This window comes from Haliotis asinina, chromosome 15 (assembly GCF_037392515.1).
Source record: "Haliotis asinina isolate JCU_RB_2024 chromosome 15, JCU_Hal_asi_v2, whole genome shotgun sequence".
Taxonomy (NCBI): Eukaryota; Metazoa; Mollusca; class Gastropoda; order Lepetellida; family Haliotidae; genus Haliotis; species Haliotis asinina.
Window position 1 is genome coordinate 27140010 of NC_090294.1, and position 9302 is coordinate 27149311.

Here is a 9302-nt window from a genome sequence, read left to right on the forward strand (position 1 = left end):
TACTTAATTGACTGGGGATTACTCATACTATCAATCATTAGTTTTCTGGTGCGTTGTTTAAAGACCGTCATGCAATTCAGTTGTATTTTCGTGCGGCACTAAACAACATATAATTATTTAATAGTGTCGGACAATGTTAGCACATAAGTACGTACATATTCGCAATGATTCATATGATGTTATTAAGCACAGTGAAGTAATAACGCTACTGTTGAAATCGTTGGTATTGTTATTATTATGTCTCTTTGTAAGCCACAACAGAACTTACAATACATCTTCAGAAACAAATCCAATATGTCCTATATACTCCTGACAACTCATGTATGAAGCTACTGCGTTGTGTACGTGTATCCCGTGCATTATGTTTCGGAGTGGTTATAAAGGTAAGTGGTGGTTTATTCATGAATGTCTGTCTTTGAGAAGACTGTTAGCGTTCCCTTAATTTCTTAAGAGTATACTTCACCCTGAATATTTCACAGCTTCTGTTGTCATGAGCTAAATGGACAGAGTACCTTTTTAATCTTCAGTATGAAGTATTGTAAGACTTTTTTGATACCAGGAATATTTTGGATGCTGGTCGACAACAAACTAGCAATGTTCCATTATTACCGACTGTGGTAGATTTCCTATTAAGATATACTTGTTTATAGCAAATTTAAGCGACGAATTCCTATCCTTAATCAAACAAATGTATGACAAAAGCATTTTCCATTGTACGATTCCAAATCAAATACTATTCCTTATTTGGCAAATGGTCTCCACAGCTGGCACTGGTCAAAAACACTTGCAATTGTATGTTATAATCACTAGTTGACTTGGAACCCGTGAAAGTCCAGGTTAGAATATTGGCCTTTAGTAACCCATGTTCGTCGTAAGAGGCGACTGACGGAATCGGACGGTCACAAACGTGGTTGAAAACCATCATCTGTTCACATTTGCGCAGGTCGATGCTGATGCCATTGATCACTGCATTGTCTGGTCCAGACTCGATCATTTACAGACCGCCACCATATACAAGTAGCTGAAATATTGCTGAGTGCGGCGTAAAATTAAACTCACTCACTTGTCTTTGAAAATACCCGGAAATATACGGTGCAAGTTAAACAGGGAATTCCAAAACTTTTTTTCACGGACACTGAAACATTTTTGTCATTGTCCTTCATAATAACCTTGTTGAAGGCTGGAATATTCTACCCCCGATGAAACAACTTCAGAGAAGGGTCGTAATTCTATCGGCAACATACAGGAATATATCATCCATTACTTACACCCCATGCCAACTCCCAAGCCTCCGTTATAACTACAATTTACATTCCAGACACAAGAACACTTCTCCATAAGCTCTTCCAGTCGACATAACATCGAGAAATAAAGCACGAAAGGTGGAGCACGACTACTTCACAATCTATAGGAATTCTTCATATGAACATATAAATTGTCAAAATGTACGCACATATTGTCATAATGTAGATATACGAGTTATTATGACATTGACAAAGCCGTTGACATCGCTCTTGATTTCGAGATATACTCATGTAGATAAGAAACATTCTGATATTAACTTTCTTGACGGTGAAGCAGAATTGTCATAAATGCCAACGCTTCAGTGAGGACTAATTTATGACGACTAAAATATCCCTATCATTTTCAAGTGAGCTTGATAATTGTGTGTTTGTACTCCTATCTGATGTTAATACTGCGAGGAAAAGGGTTTTTGTTGTATCTAGGGGTCATGTGATAGTCTGTATGGCGACAATGAGTGGTGTTTAAGACATGGTGTCAAACTGCACGAGGTATTCAAACACATGCGTGATTATTAAATCTTGAATAATGAGAATTATGTGTTTATTATTTAACGTGCCATTTTGTATTACTACAAACTAAAAGCAAATGGTTTTGTCTCACTCGGTTGTATATTTCAACATTATGAAAAGTTTTTATATACTTGTCATAAGTGAACGTTTATTCTATTTTGTCGCTATAAAATCTTTTCCTTTGTTCTGAATGATATACAGTGGGTTTGTCAGCGTAGTATCGACTGTTCAGCGCGAGATGGATTCTGTATACACAGGTATAGCGCATGTCTTCAGTCAGACATGCTTGTTTTCTGTTTGGTGTATGGCAGTAGCCATAATGGTTTTGTAAAACGGAGTACTGTCACACTGGAGCACTTACACCGCTTTTATGTGAACATTAAAACTAAGCTGATCATGTACACGAAAGGGCCAAACGAAGAATTGCACGATTAGGTGGCTAAAAATGAAATAGACAAGATGAGAGATGGTTCTTCGATGACGATGATTATTTCTGTTAGTGACGATGATGATAACGACAATGATAATGAAGATTATGACGACGACGACGGTGGCGATGACGACGACTACGACGGTGATGATAATGATGTATTTGTATTTAGTAAATAAAATCCATTTAATTAATGTGTGCAATGTTCCTATGACTGCTTTAATAATATCCTCCCGATAACATTGTTTGTCAAATCCATATTTAAAAGTATACTTTCCATTCCCCACCAGCATATAACAAATACGACCAGCATATTGAGAGAAATGTATAGTTTTTGCTTTTTTTGTTGTTGTTGTTTAATGCGGAACCTATCAATATTCAAGCTGTATGGCGGCGGTATGTAAATAATCGAGGCCAGACAATCAGGTGATCTACAGCATGAGCTACATCGATCTACGCAGTTTGGGGATACGATGACATGTGTTAACCACGTCAACAAGCCTCAGCACCCAGTCCCGTTAGTCGTCTCTTATGTTAAGCATGGGTTACTGAAGAGCATATAATATCTAATATATAATATCAACTACAAGAAACGAAACAATGAAAACATAAATATTTAGTTTCACAAATATAATAGTTTCACTCTCTCACATCTTATATAGCAATAACAGCAGATGTTCAAATTCTGACATTTTCCAACATTATCAGGAATATTCGGTTGATGAGCAAATAAAGCTTACAACTATCAGTAATGAATTAAATCAAACATCGTCTATTTCTGGCTGCTTTTTCTGTTTAAAAAATATTGTGATAATTTATTGTCACAAATTTACTAACTTCATATATTTCTGAGGTGTTAAATATTGAATATATTGTACTAAATACGAGTGAACAATAACATCACATATTTATTAAACATATCGGGACTATTTCGTCACCTAACAAAACTTTAAAAAAAACATTTACTATTAAACATTTTGTTTTGTATGCGTTTATAAAACTGTTTCAGTGTGAAATTTACATTGATATTGCTTGTATACGCGCTGAATACCTCGTGCAAAAAATATAATTGTTATTTGAATCTGAGTGTTGAAATACCTACCCACATCCAGTACTTATGTAGTACTACATTGTTGATCCGGACTGGGGCTCTGCAGGTCTTGCCGAATTCTTGCGTACAAGAAGGCTTATAGAAATTCTGACAATATAATTACGCAGCAATGCCTTTCATAAATATGTACATGTTCATAACAGCAAATCTCCGGACAGTAAGAGGAGGGTCCAGACTCGAGGGGTTCATCTATATTATTCATGTTTACCCACCACACACTGAACCGTTCAGAGATCATGTTTGTACCAGATAATGCAACTGAAAATACGAGCAGCACTTCAGATAACGGTACATATCTAGGTTACAGTTTGCAATGTTGTTTAGTCTTTGAAACCACACCGACACAAATCTTCAAACTGTCTGACACCCGTGGGTATTGATCTAAATATCTGTGCCTGGAGAAAAGTAAAATAAACCTGTTCTATATTGTGTCAGTAATTTTTCGACGCTCTTAACAATATTATATCAGTATGTTTCAGAAATATACAAATCACTCTACCCATGTCTAGAATCGACCCCGGGTCTCCCATGTGACGATCGAACACTTTAACCTCTGGACCATAGCTACCCACCTTCAAGTAATTGATGAAGAATGAAACGTTTTTGGAAAATGGACATAGAAAATGACCACTTATATACTCAGGTGGTTCAAGCGTTTGTAAATCAAAATTTCTCACAGATGTTTGTAAGAAAAATATCAGACAAACATTACTGTTTTGTTCTTGTGGTATCAATAATGTCATAACAATAAATTTTCACCCGAACCAACCACGATGTGTTGTGATGTTGGGCTGTTACTGGGCAAAGCTGCACATGAAACATTCAGATATATTTTACAAACGCTTCTGTCAACGACAACACATTGCCTTTCGAAAAGGCGTCAACCACATACCAGGGGATAGTAGGGGGTATTCCATGGCGACCATACCACCAGCCAATGCCAATGAGTATGAGAAAAAGTAAGGGTGTTAGTAGCCTGGTAGTAAACGAATTTGCTCATCACACCCAAGATTCGGGTTCAACTCGGATTTGAGTACAAGGTGTGAAGCCCATTTCTGGTGTTCCTCTCTGTGATATTGTTGGAATACTAAACCTAGATGCATGATGCAAGTGCTAACTTCATGAAACGTCAGGAGGAGGATGTATATATTTTTGGATGTGTAGATACAGAAACACAATCAAACACCTTTGGGGCGAACGTACTGTTATAATCATATTGTCTTTCTTTTCCTAGAACTTTGGATAAAACGAATTCAACTAAGACACAACGTTTTTTGACTTTGAAATATTTGAAAGTAGGAATACAATCCTTCATTTTCCAAGAACTGACGTTTATCTTACATTTCGAAGCTTTGTCACAACTTTGAAGTACGTTTTGTTCCGACAGTTCAGGTGGGCTATCGCGACATATATCTCTGTGGCCGCACCTTTTGTTTGATAAGGTGGCTCGACACAAATCACTTACTCTGAGATATCACCATGAAGTCGGTCGTGTGTTTCTGTCTTTTCGTCGTGGCGGTTTCAGGTATTATATTATATGGTGGTTTTGGTTCCTGGCAAAACAGCGTTTGTGTATTGACTGCTTGATTGATAGTCTATTGACCGAATGGCATTTACTCAATATAAGCAATGTACCCGAAGTAGATTTCACACATACACATTGTAGCCATATGGGAAATAGAACCTGGGCCTTCGACTCGACGGGCGAACACTTTAACCACAAGGCTACCCATCTGCACCGGGCTTGACATTTGCAGACTGTCGTCTTACAGATGCAATTATTACTGAGCGGTGTGTGAAAGAAACAAACGTAAGAGAATGCTGAAATAACGATTATCTGGACAACTGGTTTAATTCAGTGTCATTCTGCTCAAGTTGAAATGTGCTCAGTATATCTATCACTAGTTTGTCCGATCTAGTGAGTGAGTGAGTTTAGTTTCACGCCGCACCCAGCAATATTCCAGCTATATGGCGGCGGTCTGTAAATAATCGAGTCTGGACCAGACAATCCAGTGATCAACAACATGAGCATCGATCTGCGCAATTGGGAACAGATGACATGTGTCAACCAGGTCAGCGAGCATGACCACCCGATCCTATTAGTCGCCTCTTACGACAACCATAGTCGCTTTTTATGGCAAGCATGAGTTGCTGAAGGTCTAGTCTACGCCGGGACCTTCAGGGGTTGTCCGATCTAGATTCGACCGTTTACACGTCTTATTTTATTTTTTGCAGCTTCGCCCGCTCTGGATAGTCTCCGTGAGTTTATTCTTTTTACTACTTCCATTAAAGAAGTTTAATTCTAAATATAATTCAAACAAAAAACATACTCTAAAGAGCTGCTGTAGCAACTATTATTTAAGCTTTACAGCAATATTACCTGTGTGGTAATACGACCACTTGTATTATAGGGAAAAGGGAATCGTCCAGATGTCCCCCATCTTCTGGCATGGGGGGTGCTTGTGTCTTCATCAAAGGCTTCAACTGCATCACCGACAGCGAGTGCTCTGATGGTAGGCCTCGAACTTCTGTATTCTAAGCTGGGGCTCGGCCACTGCAGTCGTCGTCCGCAACAGGATGCTTTGCAGAGTTGCATCCCTTAGACGGAACAGTGTCCTGTGATGATTTGAAAAATTGGCAAACCCAACGCATTTATACTCTGCCATGCTTGTTAACAGGACTGGCGTTGGGTTTGTTGTATGTCATTAATTTGAAACATCTGACATATCACAACGGCATCTACATTAATATATTTATTTAACAAGCAGCTTTATGAGAAATTCAAATATGGTTTCCTAGTAATGTTTCATCATTATTCAAAATGAAGATGATGCATATCTCAATGATCAGTAATGTATGGGTGATCATAAGTGATGATACATATCTCTTTAATAATAATCATTTCCTAAGTCATTAATTTGTCGGTATGTTGTTTAATGAAACACAATATTTCCATCTAAAATTTACGGATGATTAAGGCATAATCAAACGACGTTAATTTCTATGTGTACAGGTAAAGTTTGCTGCAGCGAGGGGTGCGGCAGTGTCTGCAAGGCTCCCCTCCCCCAAATTCAGCCAGGTAATACCGTGTGTTGGTTTTAAAATAGAACTTCATGCAATGGTCAGTCAACATTCACAAACCCCAGCTGATGTCAAAAGGTTTCATTGATCTGATCTGCCTCTTCATGGAGTCCTCACTTTTTACACATTGAAGACGAAAGGAGATTTAAGTGTGGACTGTCGATGAGGTCACTAAAGGCGGAAGAAAATTATATACAGAAATAAGAAAATCGAAACAATACGTTTTCCCACAGTGTCTTTGTCAGGGATAAGTCTGGGCCAGTTATGATCCAAGCATATTTGATTTGAGACATAAAAACCCACGTTATGGTTGGTTGGTTGTGTTATGCTGTGGTCAACAGTTTTCCAGTTTCATGGCGACGGTCTGTAAGTAATCATGTCTGAAACTCCAGTGATCAACAACGTGAGCATCGACCAGTAACTGTATTGTAAGTCAGGGACACACCAAGTTGTTAACACCAATGTATGGTTACTAACTCACCATGCTGTTTTACTAACTCACCATGTATGTATACTGACTCACCATGCTGGTTTACTAACTCATTATGTACATATACTGACTCACTATGCTGGTTTTCTTACTCACCATGTATGTATACTGACTCACCATGTTGGTTTATTAAGTCACCATGTATACATACTGACAAACCATACTGGTTTACCAGCTCACCATGTATATATACGGACTCACCATGTTGGTTTACTAACTCTCTATGTACAATTACTTACACACTTACCATATGTGATTATATATTCGCAATATATGGCTATAAATCCATCATATATGGTTCTTAATGCGCAATCTGTTAATCATCATTTACTGAGTGGACGGTTTCGTCTCTATCCTTCAGTGAAGCGTGCATCTGGCTCGTGTCCTGCCTCGTCTGGTATGATTGGTATTTGTCTCTTTGTCCCTGGAGTCAACTGTATCCGAGACAACGAGTGTTCTGGCGGTATGTTCTCCCCGGTAGTCTGAACATGTGTGATGTAGTTTGTAAATCCATTCTTATTTACTATACTGTGTGAGTGACCCTATCCAGAGGTAACGGGGGTAGCGGGTTCTTGCCCATGAATAACAGACCAGGTATGACCAACATTACTCCGGATCTTCCTCCCAGGTGAAGTCACACTATTGAGATTCCCAAGGGGAGTTAAACCAGAGCAATTTGTTCATTCTCCGTCTTTGTACATATGATTTGAATAAATATTGGGGGAAATATGTACATGTTCATTTGGAAAACTACAATGAACAATGGAACACGTGAGTGAGTATGGTTCTAGGTCACTTTTAGCAATATTCCAGCAATATGCCACCAGAAATAGGCTTCACACATTTCACATGGGAATGGAACCTGAGTCTTCGTCATGATGAGTTGAAGCTTCCACACGCACGCACGCACGCACGCACACAGAAAAAGCAAAATACGAGAAAACATTTATTCCGGCGGTATAGTCAAGTTTAAATAAAGAATTACGTACATATTTCTTTTTTTGTTCCAGATAAATGCACATTGTCGACCACTATATATTGGACAAAGCACAGAGACCGTTATATTTACCTTACGATTTAACAGAAATGTGTGTGCATTTTCACTGATATTGCCTCTGTCTCTGTTCAGACAAGCTGTGTTGCAGCGAAGGCTGTGGAAAGGTGTGCAAAGATCCAGTAACTCACGGTAAAAGGGAGATAACACACGCAGGTAAGTCTCCTCCAAAGAAAATTAAAATGCAAGTAAAAGCGACGTGAAAAATTTAAGCCACCCAAATGAGTTTAGAATGAGAAATGAAATTTCTGTAAACTCGTTGAGAATGAATTTATTTCCCCCCATAAATAGGAAAGACAACGTGGCAGTTATGGCGGTTTAGTCTAAAATTCATGACTGTCGTGGTTTTACCCCAGGCTGGTTTGTTTAACGCCGCACTCAGCAATATTCCGACTATATGGCGAACAGTGGACCAGGCAATCCAGTGATCAACGGTTTGAGCATCGATCTGCGCAACTGGGATGCGATGGCATGTGTCAACCAAGTCAGCGAGCCTGACCACCCGATCCCGTTAGTCAAATGTTACGACAAGTATGGGTTACTGAAGACCAGTTCTAACGTGGATCTTCAAGGGTCTTTTCTCGTAGGACTTACAAGACGTATATCGAACTGTGAGCAGGTACAGCCTTACCACCCACCGATCTGTCCGCAAGAACGCTGAACGGGTGTCAATAAACCGGAAACACGTGACACATTGTTTCTTACAGATTTGTGTTAAGTGGGTTTGGCTAGTCCAGCAGTTAAGGTTCTTGTTCATCACACCGAAACTGTAGGTTGAATACTATGCTGTTTCCCATGCTTCTTTTCGAAGGTTCGTGCCCAAAGACTGATCAAAACATGTTCGGGTTCTGCGTATTCCGTCCTGGCATCAACTGTGTGAGTGATGACGAGTGTGCAACTGACCAGAAGTGCTGCCAAGAAGGTTGCGGGAGGGTCTGCAAGACGTCGGTTTAGATTCATAAGTTCGTTTACGATTGACGGCGATAAATTGGATTTACCAAATCTAGCATTGTTGCTTTGATGTGAACACCAAGAGTAATACTAAACACTCCACCTTTAAATAAATCAAATATTGATTTCATTAGATCAACTTGTACTTTCTACCTACAACTTTGTAAGTCAAACTTTTTTTATATATGAGATTCTACATGTGACTGGAGCAGGTCGAAGGCGAAAGGTTACAGTGGGAATCTTTCCTGTCTGTTGCTGGGAGACTGCTGCTAGTCGCAGAAATGCTGTAATCACCATATTTTTTATCGGTGTGTCAGTGTCAAATTCACTTCCTCTGTCACTCTCCCTGTTTCGTAACCCCCCCCCCCCCC

At 39.2% G+C, this 9302-nt stretch overlaps 1 protein-coding gene across 1 annotated transcript; it reads left to right on the top strand.

Annotated features, from left to right (window-relative positions):
• The first annotated feature begins 4771 nt into the window (after positions 1–4771).
• Positions 4772–9061, top strand: LOC137265526 (antileukoproteinase-like). Its single transcript, XM_067800942.1, has 7 exons — positions 4772–4880; positions 5591–5614; positions 5767–5868; positions 6369–6434; positions 7288–7389; positions 8056–8136; positions 8792–9061. The coding sequence occupies exons 1-7, from the start codon at positions 4835–4837 to the stop codon at positions 8932–8934; spliced, it is 564 nt and encodes a 187-aa protein (XP_067657043.1). The 5' UTR covers positions 4772–4834; the 3' UTR covers positions 8935–9061.
• Positions 9062–9302: the final 241 nt, after the last annotated feature.

Bases quoted from the DNA above. Each gene is read 5' to 3' on its own strand.
- LOC137265526 (XM_067800942.1), top strand. From the start codon at position 4,835: ATGAAGTCGGTCGTGTGTTTCTGTCTTTTCGTCGTGGCGGTTTCAG. The intron at 5,615-5,766 runs GTGAGTTTATTC...CTTGTATTATAG, and splicing joins GCCCGCTCTGGATAGTCTCC to GGAAAAGGGAATCGTCCAGA. The intron at 6,435-7,287 runs GTAATACCGTGT...TCTATCCTTCAG, and splicing joins CCTCCCCCAAATTCAGCCAG to TGAAGCGTGCATCTGGCTCG.